A 24413-nucleotide genomic window follows, 5' to 3' on the forward strand; every position below is an offset into this window, starting at 1 on the left:
ATGTTTCTTTATTCGAGGATTCTTTGGTGGATTTGAAAGACGAGTAAAATTCCTTACAGCATTTATTTTTTTGTAAATGTAATGAAATCCATTCAGATTAAAGGACGTGAAGTAGAATAGAGAGGAAGTTAACATCTTCCCGAAAAGTCAGTCGGTTACATATCTGTGGTCTGCAAAATCGTATGGTTGGGCGCACGAAGCCATAACGACATCTCTGGCGACACTCACGTGGATTTCTTTCTGAAACTTTCCAGAACTCTGAACTTCGCGGACCATTTGTAGTTTACTTTTGAGCAGATAGGCCTTTTTGTCAGCTGAGATAGCGCTTGTATGCGTGCTCCGAAGCTACCTATGTTTACTAAACCCATATTTCAATGGTGACTGGAGTCAATTAGCTTTGTTGATTTTTTCCGACGGGGTGGGTATTGGAACGATTTTCCGTCATCTCATATAAAATTTGGTTTAGAAACAAACCGGTTTTGGCGTTGTGCCATCATCAGTGTTATTTTTCGTTCTCTGATGGTTATTGGAGTTACGACATGGCCCTGTACGAAAGAAATTCCATTTTTAACAACGTCATTATTCGCTAAATAACTGGACACGACTGTCCCTCAACTTACTGCGTTCGTTCTATTCCGGTATTTCGCAAAGTGCAGGGTGCCAGAAATTACACAAATTTTCGCACCACTCTTAAACATCTATGAATGTAAGAATAAACGAATTTAATCTTTGAAATAATTTTCTAGGTTCACTGGTTATTAATTCATTTATTCAAATTAAGATTTTCGCAATTGCCTGCTCATTTGCATTAAGCAATAACATTGAATAACAACAAGACATAATTCGTACTATATTGAAATGTTACAACAGCAAAAACAAAAACGTAATTTAGACACGTGCTGCAATAAAAAAAAATTGTATACATTTCATATGAAAATTGTCATCATTATTTTGTTCTGCCGTGCGTACCAAAGATACGACAGTGATAAAAGATTTATCATAAAATTAGAAACTATGCACTAAATAAGGTATCATAACGAACTTTGGGAAATTCTGCCACCTTTCGAGCAATAGCAATCGTGAACTGTCGAATAAAAAACTCAAATATTCATTATAGCAGTATTTGCTTTATGAAGACTACTTTGGGAGTAGTATTTCACAATACTCGCGTACTTCACTAATAGCTTGTTCAAATCAACCTGATTACTGATCGCTTGCACCGTGTTGCTTCTATACTCTCATTAGGCGTCCTAAGGTCAATACTTTTCACGAACATGCCTTCTAGAACAGTTGTATCTCATACTTGGTTATTTAGCTATATACATGTATATCTGCAGTTTATGTTTATAGCTATATGCGGGTGTATGTGTGAGTTAGTACTTCTGCTCTTTGCTGATGATAGCGTGATGTGTGATTGTTTCTCTTTCTTCTTCACTCTTATCTGCTGACTACATAGGTGTATGTCTGGCTGCTTGCGTTGATGTGTTCATGTACATAAGTATGGTTGCTTGCTTTATTGTTGTTGTACATTTATTTAGTAGCAGCATAGTGATTCTAATATTCGCCACAGTGATTTATAGGTAAATGAGAAAAACAGTTATTTGTAGTATCACATTCTAGTCGTTAAGTATTCATCAAGATACTTGCTGGTCCAAACTTCGGAAAAGATACTTACACACTCTTCAATGTAACCTGGCGAGAACTCACTCGCTGTCGCTCTTAAGCGAACTAGTTGCTATGCCTTGCTTGTGCGCCGCCTTTTATAACCTGCCAATGCTGAAGTGTCCGTACCAAGTACCCATTCATCTTTCGCGCATTTCGGCTATCACTCATTCCTCTTTAATATATTTGTTGTTACTGTTGCTATTTCTTTCTTTCTTGAGCACACAAATGCATGTTAAAGTTAATATTTCTAGTTCGTTAATTTTGTAATCTAAAAAACATTCCCCTGAGGTTGAGATGAATGTTTCGGATTTGTGCAGTAGCTTGGCGGAAATGAATTCAGTGCTGCTACTAGTCCAGCTGTCATGTCACCAACTTGTGTGACCTTTCGAACCTGAAGGTCGGTCATTACAACCTATTTAAATGGCTTAGGCATTTTCTTTCGTTTGGATCATTAACCAAAGAGTGCACTTGAAATATATTAAAGATATATTTTAGGCTTATTATTCCTAATCGACAGTTTTCACAGCAAAATAAGAAAGCTTTACCCTCAGCGCCACGAGTGCTCGTCTCCCAACTGAATGCATTCTAAGGTGGAACACGGTGGTTAGAACCCTGTTAAAACAAATAATATAAAAGAGTATAAAGTTATCTCCGAACCACAAAACTTGGATACAACAAATTGTAGCTTTCATTCCCCAATTCAAGTATGAAAACTGGGGCTAGAACCTTAAGTTGTGCGCTTTATTTGGTTATTACTGCGAATATATATGTAACCTCGGTGATAAATTAAGAAAGAAATCATCGGTTGATTAGTGATTGCAGAAGATGATGCTGTAAAAAAAATTCTAAACTAAAGCTAGGTCCATGAACTGTGCGCTCTATGTTCCTTCGCCATTCAGGAGTCTTGCAAGACATGTTGTTGTTGTTGCGATAAGAACACTCCCCGAAGGTTTTAGCGAGTGTTATGGTTGGTGGTCCTTTGCCGGATGCAGATCCGGCCCGTCCCGGTAACAAGCACCGTTAAGGTACTAGCCCGACCATCTCGATTTAGTATGGCCAGATGAAATCTTCTAGGCTTCCCACCACCTAGATCTATGAGCCACACAAATCGATCAGTAAAAACCACCATCGGTTGAGAATCAACACACAGCACATACACATGAATATACACAAACGTCCATTTTGCCAATACCTGCACGACAGATCAGAACGAAGTAGACACTGATGATGGCACAACGCCGAAACCCGTTTCTCTCGAAACAAAATTTGACAAGGGATGACGGAAAATCGTTTCAATATGCCTCTGTTGTGTTTGTATATTTTTCTAACACAATATATAGCTGTCAGCTATCAGGCGTCTTGCGTCACCTTAACTGTTTTATAACACGTTTAAGCTCTTAAAGCTTAGTTGTTTATAGTCAGTTACATAGTTTTTGTTGTCGTCATAATACTCGCACACCTTGTGAATGAGGATAACTCATCCTGCAGACAAGCTGGTGCTTTGGTTTTTGTTTTCCTTTTTCTATGTACTCATGCCGCATCTAACCATTTTATAACAAAAAAGAGCACAAGTTGTTTTTTTTTATTGTTTTGTTTTTAATTTTTTGCTGTTTCTTCGTGCTAGGCATACTCTTAATTCATTCACTTTTGTTTGACCTTCATTGAAATTATTATTATTTTGCGGCCACCATGGTGTGATGGTAGCGTGCTCCGCCTACTACACCGTATGCCCTGGGTTCACACCCCGGGCAAAGCAACATCAAGTTTTTAGAAATAAGGTTTTTCAATTAGAAGAAAATGTTTCTAAGCGGGTTCGCCCCTCGGCAGTGTTTGGCAAGCGCTCCGAGTGTATTTCTGCCATGAAAAACTCTCGTCGAAAACTCATCTGCCTTGCAGATGCCGTTCGGAGTAGGCATAAAATATGTAGGTCCCGTCCGGCCAAATTGTAGGGAAAATCAAGAGGAGCACGACGCAAATTGGAAGAGAAGCTCGGCCTTAGACCTCTTCTGAGGTTATTGCGCCTTACATTTATTTTTTTTATTTTATTCATTGAAATTATGATGAATTCAATGATGTGTTTTGCCAATGGGATCTGTTGCGAAAAAGTTTTTCCAACTGCTTTCAAAGTTGCTCATCATCCTTGTATATTCGTCAAATAAGCAATCGTTGCGAGCGGCAGCTAAAAATGTCCTTGAAATTGGCGTATTGTAGTGAAATTTAATTAATACATGTAAACATTTTATAACATACTTTTAGGCGTTATATAAATGTCGTTCGCTTTGCAGCCTCAGTTATCCATATGTAGTATGACTTAGTAGTAGTTCGTATTTGCATATGACTAGTTCGCCAAAATGTCTATAAAAACTTATAATGTATTGATATGCAGATTTTACGGTATTAGTGATGTTGAGTTGTGGTTACGCGTAACTGCATAGTCGAGTTAATGTGCGCGCAGTCAGACACTAAGCCAAAGACTCAAGTAACAAACATAAACCAAATCAAAGTACTAAGCAAGCAAGAAGTGTAACGCAACCTTTTCAAGGGGTTGCCAGCGCAATTTATAGTTTCACCAACCCAATTCTCAACTTCATCTGTCCGTGGCGAATCATGTTTCTTTAGCAGTCGAGGCTCTGGCGAGCCCAAGTTTCTCATGGATTTAGGGGTTGGAGGGCGGTATGGCCTAGAAGGTTCCATGTGGACATACTAAATCTTTCCCGAGATGGCCGGGGTAGTACCATAAGGGTGCTTGTGACTAGACCGTACCGATCTGCTTCCGGCAAATGACCATCAACATCGATAATACTCCCCAAAACCTTCGGGAGCGCCCTTATCGCTACAACAAGATAACACGACCGATGTCTTACCTCTCTTACCTACTGAATACTGTAAGATTAAGGAAGTAAACATAAACCAAATACAAACAAAAAATCGAATACATAATTACGAAGAGGTCGTGTTTGCTTCCCATATTTGGAAGCCCAGGTTGGCTTTATATTAGGGCAATTATGCACCTTGGAAGAAAATTAAGGGAATGAAAAGGAAATTGAATGGTAAGGAGGTTAGGTTAGGTTAAACTGGCCGGTCAATAAAGACCTCAGATAGACTGAATGTGTCCATAGTGTTACCAGAATGTGTTTGACGACCAAACGGAAGAACCCCAATCAGGTGCCAGGACATATGTTATAGAATAGCTCCGTCCGGAAAGAAGTAGGCGCAAACAAGAAAATGATACTTCAAAGAAGAAGAAAACGAAAAATTCGTGAAAGATGAAGAAGGATTCCTATGATTCGGGTAACATTAGCTGTGCCGACGCGGATGATGGTTAAAATGTTGGTGGCAAGACAAGACCGAGACAAAAGCGTAGACTAAGTGTTGGACGAGGACAAAGAAGAAGTTGCTGTTTTTATTAACAACCCGATTACTGTTTTCACTTATTCATATGGTGAAGGCTACGGTTCCGGAGGTTCTAGCTACGATTACATTTAAAGTTTCGATAAAGATTGATTTTATGGTGACGACCAGGATTAGTGTTGTTGTTATGACAGTCGCAAATGAGTCTGGTCAGTAACGTGATTGGCTCCTTAAAACATATCCTCAAGCTGCAATGGGCTAAAGATATCTTAAACAAATTTGTCTTGAAACGAGCACAGAAATGCAGATAGGAGTCGCGGTCGGCAGTGGAGGGATATGCCTTAATGCATAAGAGAAATTTAGCACCGAAGACTATCAGCGGGAGGAACTAAAAAAATTGACTTTCGCTTTGCGGAACTTGTCAGTATCACCAAACAAGCTTTCACGGATTTTCTTAATTTCGCGGACAAAACAAATTTCTCTAAGATTGAACCTGCAAGTCGATAGCATTACGCTACCGATTGTCTTACACCCATAAATTCTGGGAGTTAGGTTAGGTTGAACTGGCCGGTCCATGAGAACCTTAAATAGACTGAAGGAGTCCGTAGTGTTATCAGAAGTTTCTTTTAACGACCAAACTGAAAAACCCTATCAAAAACCAGGTCGTATGTTATAAAATAACTCCGTCCTGTTGGCAAATACTAGAAGTTTCCTAGGATTTATGCCACTGGCTGCTTCTAGATCTGACAGCTATATCACTCCTAATAGCTGAAGTCTTAGCCTGGCAAGCGCAGCGCATGAGCACAGAACGTGCTCGATCGTTTCTTCTCCTACATCTGCTATCAATGATCAAGCCTAATTTAAACACATGTGACGCCAGAAGGCTGTGTCCAGTTAAAATACCCGTCATGAGTCTACGCGATCTGTGAGTGATCTTCGATAAATTTCAGAGTTTTCTCAAGTCCCTCAAACGGGAGGCGGGAGTATACGCTATTAAGGAGAGTAGAGAAATACTTAACAAATAGTTCTTGTAGAATTCCCAGAAACCTCGGCAACCTAAAAGACAACTGATTGATCCCGCCCGCCTTCATTGAATATAAAGGGACATCTCAGTAAACACTACTAGTGGTCAAGTCTTATGACGATAAATGCATGACGAGTTCTCCTCAGTCCTAAACCCGAAATTCGCAGAAGAGGAAAGCAGACCATTCTGGTACAACTTCGAGGTGGATATTCTATTAGGCACGCCCTGCGTCCATTCAAGACATTAACCATCTTTCCAAGTGGAATGTGAAACCAACGCTTTTGACACCTATGTCTCTTTGGTCCAATACTAGTTTTTGGTGAACTTTCCTTAGAAATTTTTGACAGGTATGAGCAATCGCACTTATTAGATGGGACGAAGCATTACTACAAGGAAGAAGGAGAACCAGCGGATTAAGGGATTCAGAATATGCCAGCCGAAAGAAATACCCTTCGTCTGATCCATTTCTGGTAAAGGATTGCCCATATCCCTAACTTTCCCCGCCAGCATTTGGAAAGTGCTACAACAACAACAAGAGCGAGAGGCTTGTTGTCAAAAAACACCGACTTATATTGAGCGTGAACTCGGGATTTTCGCACACAAAAGAGAGGTCCCTATTGCATTAGTTGGAACTCGTATCCCAAAGACCAGTTTTCAATTCGTTCGAACCTATTTATGAATTCCTGTAACTTTTGTCTGCTCCTTTGACTATATTTTCTGAGTTTTGCTGGAAATTTCAAGGCCCTTTGGATCTGATTTTGATAGCGTCCATTAGAAAACCGGTTCTTCGGATCCGGGTTCTACGTTCTGCGCATCTCTTATGTACAAGTGTTAATTCTTTGTCTAAATTAGCTCCTACAAAACAACTGTGAATGAAATTTTAATTTGAATTGTTTTCTTCTTCTCCTCCCAAAAGAGTTGATGAGTCAGATGTGTTTTATTGCGTTGTGATTCATAATTCATTTGTTCATTGAGATGGTTTTTGGTAGCGTTGCGCATATAACGGTTTTTGTGAATGTGACACGCAAGAACATTTTATTTAAGAAGTTATTTATGGTTTGAGTTTTAGGCTTTAAGATGCCACCACAGATGTTCCGAGCGCGGCGGCTACCGTGGTGTGCTGGTAGCGTGCTCCGCCTACCACATCAAAGATTCTGGGCTCACGTCCCACATCAATAATTTAGAAACACGTTTTTCAATTAGAAACAAGTTTGTCTAAGCAAGTGCGCCTCTCGGCAACGATTTGGCACACACCCCAAATGTATTTCTGCAATGAAAAGCTTCTCAGTGAAAACTCATCTGCCTTGCAGATACCGTTCCGAGTCGGCGTAAAATATGTAGGTCTCGTTCCGCCAATTTATAGGGAACATTTAATGTAGCACTACGCAAGATGGAAGAGAAGCTAGGCCTAAATCTTTTTCGATTTGTATTGTGCCTTGCATTTATTTATTTTATTTATTCGAGTGCTTTCCTCGAACCAAGTTGGAAACCTTAAGCTTGATGGAGTAATGCTTTCAAATTGACATAGTAAAGTTCTTTTCAACTTATCCCCATGCATCTTTCAGCACTTTAAGACTTTTCGGCATCGGCCCATTCTCAAATTCCTCGTGAATTAGAGACTGCATCCTCTAATCCGAAATGAATTTTTTTGTCTCTTTCGTCCCTGGTACAAATGTTTCTCATAACAAAACATTAAGGTTGAGAATACAAAAAATTTAAGGCATGAATTTTTCTATAGAAAGACTTAATTTGGAAAAGCTGTAATTATATATATGGGAGATAGGCTCTTGGCACCGTAACAACCACAGCAACCTCGACTGCCGTTTGAGTTCCAAGGCAAGGCTAGCTCCTTAAATAGAAGAAAACATTCAAGGAACGACCTGATTCACCATCGAAAACGCATAGCTAAACTGCGCACATAGGGGCTCGCTATTTTTCCCGACCAAGGGCTGTCATTTCAGTGTAACCCCATTTAATTTGTCGCGTCCCTCCCACAACCCCACCACTCCTAAAGGCAATGCTCAGAAAAATACTTACAATTTTACCAAAATCTACAGTGAGCACTTAGAGAGCTGAATAGGTGGGCGGACGTGAATCCATCAAAGCAATATTTCCAATTCATCTCTTCGTATTTGTATATTGCGTTGTGATAGTGCGAAATATGTACAAAGAGCAGCGCGGGAATACAGCCTAAAGTCATCTGGTAGGTGAATATACATATAGCTTGAAGTCAAACGGGTCGATGAAAACCGTCAACAATTCTAGGAAAAAAGTGGAGTATACGAAGATAGCTGGCAGTGTTTAAATAGGATTTCGAGCGATGCAAAGGTATGAAGCTCTGATGTGATATACGGAATTTGATGTAAGCTTCATGAACAACTTGATAGCTAAAGCTCAAGAAGTTGCGATATATAAGCGCTCTGAACGAGAGATGCTACGTGTCACAGATCGATATATGTATTAAGAAAAAATATAGTAAAATATTTTACATAACATAAGTTGATACTTTGGAAAGAGCGGACTTTGGGCTGTAGGGCTGTATTTTCCTTAATCTGACTACGTTTGACCTACGACACTCTTCGATACTGACTGTTGGACTCACTTTTCTAGTAGTGAGGATTATAAAAATTGAGAACTTGTTTCGAGACTCCACACTACAGTTTAAGAATGGACTGTGTACTAGAAGGAAGACACACTACCAGCCGCGTCGATATCTTTGCAGCTGCCAGAATCAGCGAGAGTATTTCAATCGAAGATCTTCGCAGTTTAAGAGGGTTGCAAAGCGTTATTCTGTGCGTATAGTATTAGAGTTTCTAGAAAGGCTTCTTTATTCAACAATGATATTCAAGCATACTTAAGATTTATAGAAAGGACATATTCAGATTAGTTGTAGTAATTAATGAGCACTGGAATATTGGGGCTTATGTGATCGAGTTGGCATTACAGCAGTATTTCTGAGGCCGAAGTTACAAGCTTCGGGCACGAATTTCTGGGAACAACACTCGTAAACCTTCAACAAATGAGGATATTAAGCAAGTTTTCTAAACATACATACATATTTCTTTACATTATTGGATCAAATATTGATAAATTGATTGGCCCTCCAACCAGAGGATTCATGCACGTTTGTCAAATAACCTACACTCTAATCCACATTGGACTACAATTAGCTTAATGATTAATGACGATGACAGCTTAATTACTTTATTTACTTCCTACTATTAGGAAATGTGTCTAACAACAATATGTCACGGCAATTATTCTACTATAAAATGAATTTTCATCATGTCTTTGCTTCTTTCCTGCTGGAAAATCACATACGATTTTAATCCGAAAATGAATAGCGTAACATAATGCAAATACTAATGAAAACTATCCAATAATGTAAACAAATGCTGCTACGCCTGTCGTGAAAATAATTAATTTGCATTCATATTGTTGTTGTATGTATTGTGTATGTAAATGAATGATCGCATTGACATTCAATTTTGATGGAAAACAAAATAGAAAAGTGGGAAATTTGTCGCATCAGAACAATGTGGATTTAACCAGTTTCGATCCAGTCAAACTGGCGTCAAGTGCCATGAAAATTATTGCGATGCACGAAATTATGTCACGGAAGTGACTTCACCGGTACCGAAATTGGATTTTCACAAATTTTCTCTTATCGGCAGCGAAATCGGTAGTCTAGAGCCGTTTTCATCAACTCTAGTTAAGTTAAAGTCCTGCAGATAGCTTCATTTGACATTTTCGTTTTCACAAACACAGGGTGACCAACTCCCAGTTATGATTTAGCCAGTTATGATTTATACTGTTTTCACACAGAAACTTAATGATCTCATTTCACCTTCTAATGAAATCGAAAATGTTTTGCTTTCACACAGAAGTAACTGCCCGATTAGTATGAAGGATGAAATGTCAAGCGAATAAAATGACAATGCTATATGACAGACAATCATGGCGGAATGATACAAGGTGGCAGCATGGTGACATACCTACATACATAAATAAGAATTCCATGTACTTTGTTTTTGTAAATTCGATGGACAAATGTCAAAATCGTACTGCGCCGGAAGTTGATGTATCAAATCCAATAAAAAAAGATTATAATCAGCTGTTCGATGCGGCCAACTTGTATCGTTCCGCCATGCAGACAATGACATTTACTTTGACAAATGACATTTTTAAGCACTGAACACACCAAAAACTAAGAAACTGAACGCTCCCAACAGAGTTGCATTGTGCTTTTGACTTCATTAGGCATTCGATTAGCTACTAATGAAATAATTATAGATTCGAATTTCGTAGGGAAGATTGAGCTCAATAAGCGTCTTAATGTAGAAAACTGCCTTTATTATTCAATAAGCCGTCTGTGTGAAAACAGTATTAGATTCTAAGCACTTAAATGACAGTCGATGCTGCAGTTAGCGTGGAGTAAAAGAGTTTGGACAGCTTATGGATAAGTGATTAATTGAAGATGGTGAAAACGGGCCTAAATAGGAAACAAGAGCCACACACATACAAGCTGAAGTGGTAGGCTGTGGGCTTATTTAGGCCAAGCAATCTTTGGTAACATATTGTAACGAATTTTGGGAAGTTCTTGATAATTATGCACCTTCTGCTAACGTTCGAATCGCTGAACTGTCGAATAAGTTACTCCAATATTCAGTATTGCAAAACGATCTTTATTTAGACTACTTTGGGAATAGTACTTCACAATTACAAATTATACTTCACTGATTACTGATTCCTCTGCTTGCGCTGCTGTTATACTCTCGGTTACCTTGTTCGCCCATTTCTCCTTAGGTCTATACGTTACACGCACATGCCTTCTAGAACAGTTGTATCTCATGCTTGGTTATTTAGCTATATACATGTATATCTGTAGTTTAAGCTTTTCTTCTAGCCATATGCGTGTGTATGCGTGAGTAACAACTGCTGCTCTTAGCTACTGGCTACAAATGTGTATGAGAAATAATCTCTCTGCTTCAAACTGCTAGTTACATATGTGTATGGAAGAATTCGTTGCCTAGTACATAAGTGTGGCTGCTTGCTGTTTTTGTTGTTGTGATTATTTACTAACAGCATAGTGATGCCACAATATGTTGCTCTTAGTTTCCTATCTTCATATTTTCGCAACGTCCTGCCTTTTGACAGTGTTAGCCGTTTCAGCAGCTCATAGAAATATTTTGGCTTGCCTACTATTTCATAAAAGGCGTGCATGACGCTTAGAGACAGATCCCCCGCGCTTGGTGATGGCCCCTTCATATAAAAAAAAGCGTCCTAGACCTATCTATGCCTGTAAGCGACTTTAAGATTCCAAGAGAGTTTGTTGTCCTGTATAACACGGATATGCTTAACTCTATTCTATCCATAGTTCTTCTCATATAAAGGCTATTTAATTCCATTTTGCTAGAATTGATAGGCATACCACATAAATGTGCCCATCTTGGTATCTTGTCCAGAAAACCCTGTAAAACATAGCGCAGGATGGCCGAAATTTACCTTTGACCTGATCTAGAAAATCGGTAGGCACTTTCTTGGGACTCCACAATAAGATCAAAATACCACAACACAGACATTAGAAGAAACTGGGCAGCTGTTTTTAGCGTATATCTACAAACTAATGTCTGTATTGACGACAGGACGAGTCCTGCCCTGCATCACTTCTGTCAAATCAACCAAATCCTTTCGTCTCGTTTATCAGCCAGTGCGTTTTCGATGAAACTACTATGCTGTTAAAAGAGACCTCCGAAGCGAGAGCTCCAGACCACCTTTGTAATGAAGATTACTTCCACCGCATCCTTAGACTGCGGCATGTGCTTGATGTTTTAAAGTTCCTCCTCAAGCATTTTACCCCATATTACGAACGTTTTAAGACTCCCCTCATCTAGATAGAATAGTCTCTGGCATTTTATCATCAAGTTTACAAAATCGACACATTGGTTATCGGATAGATAGAAATTAATTATGTGTCATCTTATTTTTCTTGTTCTTGTAGCGAAATAGACACTGCCTGAAGATTTTGAGGATTTTTATCGATGATGACGGCTCTCTGGCGGTTGTTAATCCGGAAATTGGCACCAGTAAGATACTAGCCCGAATATCTCGAATTTAAGTCGCCTATTAAAACAGGCATGCCTACCGTGTGAATATTCTAAGCCACTTGGGTCTGGGTTAGGTGTCGTCAGACTATGGTGTAGCGTATAGTACCCAGTGTGAGTTCATAGGTCGTTCCTATCCAAATTAATGAGTTTTTTCATACTTGAGGAAAGTAATACAATACAATTTGGCCTTTCCCCTAAGGAAGTCAACGCAGGAATGCTTGAACTGCTTCCTTCGCAGTTGCACCTCGCTTCCTTCATGTGTGTTTTAATGAGCTCACAGAAAAGATCTAAACCGTAAAATGTTGCTATAGCGAACGATTCGACAAGGCTACCTTCCCTCGTTCTCAGATCCTTGGGAAATCGAATGCGGTCAAGGTATTCTCTATAGCAAACTTCTATCGCACGGATTTCTGCCTAAAAGATAGAGCGGTGTAGATTTATGGAAAGTTGCGCAATCGATTTTAAATAAACAAACGAGTACCTACTGCCCCACCCTCCTTAAACTCCCTCATTGGGTATTTAGGGCAATTGTCAAACACATACTTTGCTTTGGGTTTCTTGTTGTTGGGCACCTACACAAAAAAGTATGTATACCAAAAAACTTGAGAGGGTACACAGTATATCAATGATTAGCATAACGAGAGCCCTAAAAACTAACCCCAACAGCAGCATTGCATGTCATTCTACACATCCCGCCTGCAAACCTAACGGCCAAAAACATCACGATAGCAGCTGCAACAGGGCTTAAAGCCTCGGGGCAGATTGAGAGCAGGCCGTATGACCATAGCAGTATGGCGTCATCTAATATCGGGCAAATGGAATATATGGTCCCGAGCCTGAGCTTCGAAAGAGATATTGGGGAAACAATTGAACCGGAGGGTTGGTGCCGGGTTGCAGAAATGGCAGAACATGCTATACACGTGTATACGGATGGTTTCAAATTAATGGAAGGGGTTGGGTCTGCGGTTAACTATGGCGACCCAGAAATAAGTAGATCCTACAGGCTGTCAGATTACTGCAGCGTTTTTAAAGCGGAAATTATAGCAGTAAAGAAAGCAGCAGAAATTCTGGAGGGAGCGTGCTTAAGCTGCAGTCGCGTCAATTTATATATTGATAGTCAGGCTTCGATTAAGGCAATAACCTCACACAGTACTTCGTCAAGAAGTGTTCTGGAATGCAAAGAATCATCGCTCAGGCCGGATTATACATCTTTACTGCGTTCCCATTCATAAAGGTATAGAAGGTAACGAAAAAGCCGATGAGTTGGCTGAGTCGACGATAGACGTCCCAATCCGTTTGGGAGAAATCAAAAGAAGACAGGAGTGGCATATGATCCATAAAGCAGGAAAGGCGTGGACAAAAGCGTGTAGCTGAAAAATTTCTAAGATCATGTGCAAAGCCTACCATATTGCACTCACAAAGTGGCTCATACCTTTGAAGAGTGAAGACTTAAGGCCATATTAACTGGACACTGCCTTCTGGCGTCATATGCTTATAAGTTAGGCCTCGTCAGTAACAGCAGATGTAGGAAGTGCAAACTGCAGGATAAAAGAGTTGAGCACATTCTGTGTGCGTGTCTTGCGCTCGCCAGGGGGAGAGCTCCAGCTATTGGGGGAGGCAGAGTTGCCATACTTCGAGGCAGCAATAAGCAAGAGGACGGAGTTATTCTATAACATAGTCATCGCACCTGATTGGGGTTCTTCCGTTTGGTTGTCAAACAAATTCTGGTAACACTATGGGCACATTCAGTCTATATGAAATCTTTATTAAATCGAACCTAACCTATTGCCCCACCCTGTGCGAGTTCGTGTATGTATTAAATGTTCGCTTGTTTGTATGTATGTAAATTCGATTGATTGCTATCGTGCCGTAAACAAAAGCTTCAAATTGTTCAATATCCGGCGCTTACCAACATAAAATTGACACAAGCTTTTTGTGAATGCTTTGTGATATTTGTTGTTTTTGCAACCAATTAATAGCAATTAAAAGTTGATTAAATTGTTTATTATAATAGCATTTCAATCGACTGTTTTTACTTAAAACTTTTGCTAACAAAATTGCGTTTTAAATACCGTAACTAAATTCAATACAAAAATTGTTACAAAACAAAAAAAAAAAATAACAAATTTAAAAAATTTTTGGAATTTAAAGTTTTTTGCAAATAAGTTTTATTAGTCTCTGACACTTTGTACCATTTAATTGGCTCTTAACTCAATGCGAATTCATTTACCTGTTTTGTTGTTGTAGCTCATCAGCGTCATTTTCAGTTTTTGTTGCTGCTAAGTATTTTAATTGTTTCAAAAATTCTGTACTTCTCCAATTGCAGCCAACTTGATAATTTAATAGTTGACAAGTTCGCATGGCGCGTAGTCGTGTTTCACTTTTCTTCTTCTTTATATTTACAATCATACTTTTGCCGTCTAAACTTTTATCCTTAGCATGCCTGAGCAACTTATACCAAGTGACACTTATAAATGGTATTAAAAAAAATTTGTGTTACTAAACTTTTACAAGGATAATCATCAAATGTTGCTATCTACTTACACGCTTGTGTATTTGTGTTGGGTGGGTGTTGCTGCGCTTCTAACGGGGTTATCAAATTTATGTGCGCCAATGACTGCGAGCTTTGAAATGAAATAAAACTTTGTTGCGGTAGACATGTTTGCCATAAATTTTACTACTTCTATGCTCATAATAAGCTGAATGAGTGAAAGCCGTTAAAAAAGTTTAATATGAAAATTTAGTAAAAAGTCTTAGGATAATAAGGATGTTTTTAATTAAGTGAGGAAAATGTGTGTGTGCGCAATTTATGAGAAGGAAAATGAAGTTGAAAAAGTGATTTTCGTTGTTTTTTCGTTGGTTAAGATAAATAGCGAACGAAAGCTCGATGTCTTTGATGTTGTAAATTTATAAAACAATATTTCAGATTTTGGAGAATTCTTGTAGAGTGACGTTCCTTTAGCGGATACATGGGAGTGCTTTTACTACTGAGCAGGATGCGACCATAGTTTTAAAGACAGTGTGGGACTCCTACCACCCAGAACCTCCTTCCTCCGCCAAGCATCGATCCAGCTGATACCACCTTAAAGTAGTCTTTCAGGAGGTAGTTTAAGCGCTAGGTTAGGTTAGGTTAGGTTGATTTGGCCGGTCCATGAAGACCTCACATAGACTGAATGAGTCCGTAGTGTTACCATAAGTTTATTTTAACGACCAAACTGAAAAACCCTATCAAACACCTGGACCTATGTTATGAAATAACTCCGTCCTCTTGGTAAATACTAGAAGCTTTCTAGGACTTAAGCTATTTGCTGCTTCCAGATCTGACAGCTGTATCACTCCTAATAGCTGGAGCCTTAGCCTGGCAAGTGCAGGGCACGAGCACAAAACGTGCTCGATCTTTTCCTCCAACCCGCTCTTCCTACATATGCTATCACTGACCAAGCCTAATTTAAAGGCATGTGACGCAAGAAGGCATTGCCCAGTCAGAATACCCGTTATGTGTATACAGTCCTCTCTTTTTAATGATAGAAACACTTTGTTAGTCTAAGGTTGTAAGACCTACACATAATCTTCGACACTTTGCAGCCCCGCGCCTGAACCCACGCCTTTCCGCCTTCCCTCTAATTGGGACGTCTACGAAGATGATGCGCCCTTTTTAACTAGTTCATCTGCTTTTTCATTCCCATCTATTCCCATAAGCACTGCCATCTCACGCATATACTGAGTGGACATGGCGGTTTCAAAGAGTACTTATGGAAGCGTAGGATAGAGGAAGATCCTCTTTGCTCAAGGTGTACCACGGAGTTAGAAAACACCGAAGACGTCATGTTCCACTGCCCCCGTTTTCACGAGCAAGGACTCACCTTGCATAGAGTTTTTGGGGAGGAACCTACCACGAGAAATTTAGTATCACAAATGTGCAACAGGAAGGAATGCTGGACTGCAGTGAGCAAAATGGCATTTATAGCATGACTCGCCTGATGGATGCAGAGAGGGAGCGCAGAGAAATGCGCAGGCGAAGAAGTGGCGATTAAATCGACACTCAGAGCAAATAGCGGGAATCTGGAGGCATGAGCAACAGTAGGCTCTTAAAAAATGTGAAATATGGAACGCCACCCTGAAGTAATGCGAAGTGGTACCAGGGTGGGCGACGGTTCCCAAACTGGGGTTCTTTTTTAGCCTGCGGACATACGGTTGCTGCGACGGCAGCAATTATGGTGCATTAGGCATCGTTCAGCCCTCCCGCAAAACAAAACAAAAAAATAAGCTCCTTAATGAACAGAACTATTACACCCGGTAAACCAAACAACATTTACAGGGAGTCGGAAGTTCTTTTGTCTTCTGCCGACTGAAAAATGCTGTAGTGGAAACCGATGAACGCATCCTAGGCTAAACTTTTGCTTATTTAGACTGAATATGTAGAGATGACCACACATTTGGCGGGGTAAAGAGATGTGATTAGGAAAGCGGAAAGGGAAAAAGATATTGTGGCGAATATTAGCATTTGGGTTCATCACTATGCTGATACTAAATAAATGCACAAAAACAATGAAGCAAGCAGCCACACTTTTTTACATGTAAACATCAAAGCTGACAGCGAAGAGAATATTTCACATACATATGTATATGTAGCCGGCAGCTAAGAGCAGAAGTTGTTACTCACACATACACATGCATATAACTAGAAGAAAAACATAAACTACAGATATTCATGTATATAGATAAGTAACCAAGCGTAAGATACAAATGTTCTTGAAGGCATGTTCGTGAAACGTCTAGACCTTAGGAGAAATGGGCGAACACTGTAACCGAGAGTATAAAAGTAGCGCAAGCTGAGGAATCAGTAATTAGTTTGATTTAGACACGCTAGTAGTGAAGTATAATTGCAATAGTGAAGTACTTCTCCCAAAGTAGTCTAAATAAAGACCATTTTGTAATACTGAATTTTGGAGTTATTTATTCGACAGTTCAGCGATTCGAATGTTGGCAGAGGGTGCATAATTGTCAGGAATTTCCCAAAATTCGTTACAATATCAATAAGGACAGCATGAAAAGAAGAATTGGTAAATAGAGACAAAAGGGAGGTAGGCGTAAGATGGATACGGAAAAAATGTGCGAATATAGACCGGACATTGAACAAAATTTGCCGTGTCTGCCAGCATACCAATAAAAAATAAATAAAACAAAGCGATTTATCTCTTACTTCTGAGGTAGGTAGGTGAAATGGCTGCGACCCTGATCACCCAAGTAGCTATTTAAAACCATTTTGATGCCATATAACTCGTCTAAAACCTACGGAATGTTACGGTCAATGTATTACAACCAGCCAGAGTTGTTGATAAAATTAAGAATATTCGGAATTGCTATCACAGATAGACCTCTGAGGTCTTCTAGAAACGGGGTTCCAAGGAATCTTAGTCGGGCTCTAGCTAGAGCCGGACATTTACACATAAATTGTTCTACTGTATCCCTGGCATTTGGATCTTTGCAGCTTCTGCAGTAGTCGTTATACGGAATCCCCATCTTTTCCGCATGCGTACCTACTTCCCAATGACCGGGGCAGACTGCTATCAGTTTGCCTGTGTTGCCCCTGGATTTGTTCAGAAGACTTCTCGTCCTCCTTCCATCATAGTTTGGCCAAACGGATTTTGATATTGCACAGGTGGTGATGTTATTCCACTTTGTTTGTGCTTTCATCAAGTAGAAGCTTTGGATATTCCCCTTGGCTACTGATAAGGGTATACCTACTTCGACACTGGTTATTTCCTCGCTCATCTCCGATGAGCCCCTGCGTGCCAGCTCGTCGGTCTTCTCGTTACCTTCTATCCCCTTATGACGCATAGTTCTAGATTGGTGCATAACTGGGATATGAGTCGCTTACAAGGCCACACTAGTTTTGAGTTAATGTGTAGCGAGGAAAGCGCTTTTATCACTGCTTGGCTATCCGACAAGATGCAAACTTTACCATGCTACATTCAAGCCCTCCAGTGATTTGCAGGCTTGCCAAATCGCGAGGATTTCTGCTTGAAACACGCTGCAGTGCGATGGGAGTCTGAATGATGCAGACAAATCTAGGGACTCAGAGCAGACTCCGGCCCCCACTACCGATTCCATCTTGGAGCCATCAGTGTAGATTTGGATGTCGTCGACCCTTATCCCCGGGTTTCTCTTCCACTCGTTGCTGCTTGGAATGGCGGTATTATAACCGTACTCTAACATCAGTTTGCGAGGGTAGTAATCTGTCGCGGTACTATATATACCATCCGGAAGTTTATTTAGGTTACTACTATGCCCTTGCTGAGTAACCTTCCAACACCAAGACTCCCTGAGCCTCAGTGCGGTTTGTGACGATGTACAAAGTATATGCAAGTCGATCGGAAGCAGATGCAAAATGGGGTCTAAAGCAGCTGTGGGGCATGTGCATCCGGCCCCTATGGAACCAACACACGCAGTGCGCTGGACTTTTTGCAGGCTGGTGAGATTGTAGCTCTTACTTAGAGCTTCCCACCAGACTATGTACACATAGCACCAGTCGCACAACCGCCTCGTACATCCAAAGTACCATGCTTGGCTCGAGTCCCCATTTCTTACCAAACATTGATTTGCAGGCATAGAAGGCGATGCAGGCCTTCCGTACCCGCTCTTCGATGCATAATTTCCAATTCAACTTGCAGTTACTTCTTAATTTGGTTGTAATTTTTTTAATTTTATTTTTTCAGAAATGTTACTATTCTTTCTGACGGATCAACAACTATGCTGTCTTAAATGCGAGGTAGTAAAATCTGTTAAAATTTCAATATTTGAAAACAAACTTAATTAGTTAATAATTTTATATTTTCACAGATAACAAATACTAAAGCTACAACAACAACAGCAACAACACAAACTACAGCCAATACGCTTCACCTAAACTTATAACAAGAAGTTAACGTTTTCGTGAAATTTTAGAGAAAGAAACAATAACAAAACCAACAGTTGAAGCAGCAGCGAAAGCCAAAATTGCAAAACTTTCTTGAAATCACCGAAAAACAACAAAGAAAAATCTAAATCGTAAAAAAAGGAACAAACGAAGCGCAGAAAAACTATTAAAAGCAGAACAAGAAAAGGCGAATAACTTTAAATTATTAACACAACAAAAACAATTAACTAAAATTTAAGATAAATGAATATAATTTTTTTTTTTTGAGACCGCAAGAAATTTATAATTTGCTTAGTTTTGATGTTTACAATCCCGCTGTAATTAATTTACTTGTTAGTTTACTGAATCTTAAACGCATAGCGTGCTTTCAGGCGCAGTTGAGATTTATTTTGCTATAAAAACTAGCTGCTAAGCAGCAAAACAATTTTGAGTAAAACAAATTGTTTTTTTAAACGCTTACCGCTAGCGCATTGCATACTTTTCGAATTTCCACATTTTCACAATGAAAATTGCAAACATGAAATTTAAGCGCAAATATGGCTGTTTAAATATTTGAAAAATAATATTACAGTATTTTTCGAATATTTTATTTCGTAGTCTTTTATAAGTTTATATATAAACAGTCCACTTAGTATACTACATATATCCCTCTCCAATTAAGTCTGTGTCTGTCTCTTTCTATTTTAGTGTGTTCTCCGAAATTCGATACTTTACTCTTTAGATATATAATCAACACGTTTTCAAACAAATTTCCATAAATTTAAACTAACATTAAAAGTACTTAAAAATTAAAGTTTCAAGCAAAAACTGTTTTCAACACAATATCAAATATTTTGAAAAACATTTTCAACAAGCAGACACATTTAAAAAAATTTTTCAATATATATTTTTTTCCGAAGTCTTTCGTAAGCAATTTTTGTGCATTTGAAGTAAAATTTTTGGTTTTTCAAAATTTAAATTTCTTGCTTTTTCACACTTTAATAAAAATTTAATTCACTAAAATCTTAAATAAAAAAAACTTATAAAATAATCAAAAAACGAAAAAACGAAAAATAACTTACAAAAAAAACTTCGTTAAATAACGCTTAAAAAGTAAAGTGACGCCACAACAACATGGATCCTTTATCGCCCGATTTGCTATGGATGGTCATTCTTGGCTTTTTGATTGCTTTTGTATTGGCTTTTGGTATTGGCGCCAATGATGTGGCTAACTCATTTGGCACAAGTGTCGGCTCCGGTGTGCTGACCATACGACAAGCTTGCGTATTGGCGACTATATGTGAAATTTCGGGAGCAGTTTTGATAGGTGAGTTTGGTTAATTCCTTCAATTTCTGGTTGGTTAATTTCTACACCTGCACTCGACTCTATAGCAAAACATATATATTGGCACGATTTTCCGTCGAATAGTTTTTATTGGCTTAACGGGTGCGATGAGAACGTCCCCTACTGATGCACATACTGCCGTAGTGAGGGATGGGAGCCCTATTCTATTAGAGAAAGAGGCAACACCCGCTGCACAAAGACTTCAAAATATCTCTGAGCTAAAGAGCGGAAACATAACAGGGCATAAGAAAGTAAAAGCAAAATTCATAGGAAATACCGTCCATATACAGACCCACATTCTCAGGCTCATCCACGGATGAATCAAAATTTCATGACGGAAAAACGGGAGCTGACATCCATGGGCCGAACTTCATGAAATTGATACTAATGGGATGCTAGCCCATTGTTTTTCATGCAGAAATCCATGCAATAGAAGTTTGCGATAGAGAATGTATACGAAGAGGCTTATTCTCGAGTTGTATCCTCATTATGTCAGACAATAGATGACTGCATTGGAGTCCTAGATGCTATGGTAGCCAAAAACAAGGTTTTGTAAGGATGAGTTCCCGGGCATCAAGGGTATGAACAGGCAGACTACCTAGCCAAGAAGGGTGCTTTAGCAGGGCCCTTCTGTGGACTCAGCAAGGCACACTTTAGAGATACCATAAGTAACTGGGAAACAGAGCCCTTGAGATAACACTGGCAATGAAAGGCATTAATCTAAGCAGAGAGGATCTATGAATTCTAACTGGGTACTATCATCATCATCATCATCATCATCCTCCTCAACTCCTATTGGAGCATAGGGCCTCGACCACCGACTTAAATCTTATTCTGTTAGGTGCAGTTCTTGTGATGTCATTCCACGTATATCCTGCGTCTTCGAGTTCTTTATCCACAGTTCTGCGCCAAGTTTTCGTAGGTGCACCAGGTCGTCGGCTTCCTTGTGGATTCTATCGCAATGCTTGTCTGGCTATATTTACTGGAGGTCTTCTGAGAGTGTGACCAATCCACGACCATTTACGCTTGGTTATTTCTGTGGTAGCCTTAGGTTGATTTGTTCTAGACCATAAGTCGTCATTTGAAATTCTTTCCGGCCATCGAATTTTCAGCATTCGGCGCAGACATTTATTAATAAAAACTTGTAGACGTTTTTGAATTGAAGTTGAGCTTTTCCACGTCTCGCAAGCATAAAACAGTACTGATTTAAATTCGAATTAAACAGTCGAAGCTTCGTTTTTAAAGATATTTGGCTGGACCTCCACACGTTTGCCAGTTGCCCAAAAACCATTCTTGCTTTGTTTATGCGAGACTGAACGTCCTCATCTGCACCGCTCTTATTTGAGACAATACTACCAAGATAAACAACGGACTCTACACCTTCGATTTCATTTTCGTCAACCGTAAGCGTCAATGGCCTTGATGAAATACTATAGCCGCATCTTATGACTTTGGTTTTCGCTGTATTGATGCTTAGTCCGGCCTCCTTTGCATGTGTGTTGACAGCTTCTAAATTGTGTTGAAGGTCAGTACTTCTGTGGCTTAGCAGACAGACATCGTCTGCATATTCTAAATCCCCTAGCTGAGTGAAAGGCGTCCACTGTACACCGTGTCCACCATTTTCTGCGTTCCTCATAATCTCGTCTAATGCCAAGATAAACAAGAGCGGCGAGAGTATGCATCCCTGTCGCACCCCGCTTTTAATTTCGAAGGGTTCTGAGAGGCGCCCATAGTGACTGACCCGGCACTTAAATTCGGCATACATTGCCTTTATAATGTTTATTATTTTATTGGGCATCCCTCGTTTTCGTAGTATTTCCCAAATATATTTCCTGTCGAGACTATCAAAAGCCTTTTTAAAGTCGATAAAAAGTAAATAAGCTGATGTTCTGTATTCACAGCATTGTTCAACAATGATTCGGACGGTATTTATTAGATCAACACAGGATCGGTTTTGTCTAAAGCCAAACTGATTTTCTCTTAGAGTTCCATACACCGCCTCTTGAATTCGGGACAGTAAGATCGTGGAGAACACTTTGCTAGGAATCGAGAGTAAGGTGATACCTCTGTAGTTGTTACAATCAGAGGTATCTCCCTTTTTTGCGATTTTTACAAGTATGCCTTCATTCCACTGACGAGGGTAGGATTCTTCTTCCCATACGTGACGGAAGATTGGAAGTAAGGTTTCAGCTGCGGTATCTGGATCTGCTATGAGGTATTCAGCATATATGTCATCAGTTCCTGGGGCCTTGCCCTTTTTTAAGGACTTGATTGCTGAAATTATTTCATTTTTCGTAGGGGGCGCGCTGTTTACCCCATTGAAGTGGGGTTGGCTGTTGTAGTTTGCAGCAATAGTGTTGGAATTTAAGGTCGCTTCACCTACAGGATTATTTAATACTTTCTTGAAGTGTTCCACCCATACACTCATTTGTTGTTCGCTTTCAGTAATAAGATTTCCGTTTAAGTCTTTTACTGGTTTTTGACCACTCCTGTATTTTCCGGTGAGTTCCCTACTAATCTCATAGAGTTCCCTCATATTATTTAATCTGGCTGCCGTTTCAGCTCGACTTGCTAATGTGTCAGCCCATTCCCTGTTGTCTTTTCTAGCAGACTTCTTAATTTGCTTGCATTTTTCTTTATACCTTGCGGATAACTGCCTTGCTTCCTCCGTGGCATTGTTGTTCGTCCGTCTGAGAAGCGATTCTTTAATTTTCCGCCGCTGTTCAATAAGTGTCCACGTATTATTTGTTAGCCATACTTTCTTTGCTTTGTTTTTGTGTCCAAGGATACTGCTACCAAGTTCTTGGTAGATATTATTAACGGAGTCTAGCCTGTCACCTGTACTACCACTCATGTTTACCTGTTCAACACGTTCGCGTACTGCGGCATTAAAGGCATTTTGATATTCTTCATGCTTCAGTTTCTCAATATCAATTTTCTTGCTAATTTTTTGAAGGTTTTTCTGTACTGCGGCTACCTTAAATCTGAAACTACCAGCTACAAGGTAGTGATCGCTACCAATATCTGCTCCTCTTTTAACGCGCACATCTAGCAAGGATGTGGGTACTATACAGGACACTGTACTCTCCGATATCACCTAAGTAAGTTAAATCTATCCGATATACAAATCTATCGCTTCTTGTAAGTTGGAGGATGATGGATCCTTCACATACGGTATAAGGCTGAAAAGTCGAACTCAATGGATCTAAATAAAGATCACAATGTATTGAGGCCTTCAATCCTATAACGACAACATAAAAATTTCCGTTGTTCTTTTCCTTCGCCTAGTTTATGAAACCTTTTAAAGACATAGTTTAAGCTTTCAGCTTTTACAGTTCTACTGCCAATACCTCTGGAACAAAAGTGCTTGACCCCTTCTGAATATATTTTCAGGTATGGCCCACTCTAGGTGGTAGTACGGAGGCCTTTCTTACATTTCCAATTGTCTACATATTTCTCCCTAGTGAATGACCTCAGTCAGTGCCGCATTGGAGTATATCGTTCATGCAGCCAATTCCCAATTAATGATTATCAAAAAACTTGCTTTACTATATGAACTTAAGTAGGAGTGGAAAAGTTTTCTTACCTTACATCTCAAAAACTATCGATAAAATGTGCGCCCCGAAATCTGAGTCGGGATTTCTGTAGCCTAGAACATTTTTAATGACAATGATGAGTGAGCTCCCGTTTCGACAGAGAAAACTTGATGATAAACTCCATAGCCAACATTCTGCGAGGACACCCGTAAGAACGCTCACCTTAGATTTCTTAAGTTATAAAGGGGGGCTTGTTCTATTTGTATACATACATTGCCATAGAGACCTCGTACAAAATTATTCACTTCATCTATATCCACTTCTACGCGTGTTCCGGTCACACCATTTGTGATTTCGCTCCCTACGATGGTCCTCTACTCTGATTAGGAGGTGTAGAGGTGGATGTCGAGACAGGTAAGCACGTATTTACATGCTTGGGCATTGTTGCAGTCTGGTTGAAAGGAGGTTTATTATACTGTGACGAATA

The 24413-nt window shown here is 39.6% G+C and overlaps 1 protein-coding gene across 4 annotated transcripts in view; it reads left to right on the top strand.

The window, feature by feature from the left end:
- Positions 1-24413, top strand: part of NaPi-III (Na[+]-dependent inorganic phosphate cotransporter type III) — a 73508-nt gene that overhangs the window by 30768 nt on the left and 18327 nt on the right. For 3 of the 4 annotated variants that reach the window (XM_067788849.1, XM_067788852.1, XM_067788851.1), the window contains exons 2-3: positions 18867-18919; positions 18991-20372. In XM_067788849.1, the coding sequence (XP_067644950.1) occupies positions 20180-20372 (193 nt within the window). In that variant the 5' untranslated portion in view covers positions 18867-18919; positions 18991-20179. Of the gene's footprint in view, positions 1-14515; positions 14625-18866; positions 18920-18990; positions 20373-24413 lie in introns of those variants that run through there. The other variant, XM_067788850.1, reaches the window with a different exon arrangement.

This window comes from Eurosta solidaginis, chromosome 5 (genome assembly GCF_040869045.1).
Source record: "Eurosta solidaginis isolate ZX-2024a chromosome 5, ASM4086904v1, whole genome shotgun sequence".
Taxonomy (NCBI): domain Eukaryota; kingdom Metazoa; phylum Arthropoda; class Insecta; order Diptera; family Tephritidae; genus Eurosta; species Eurosta solidaginis.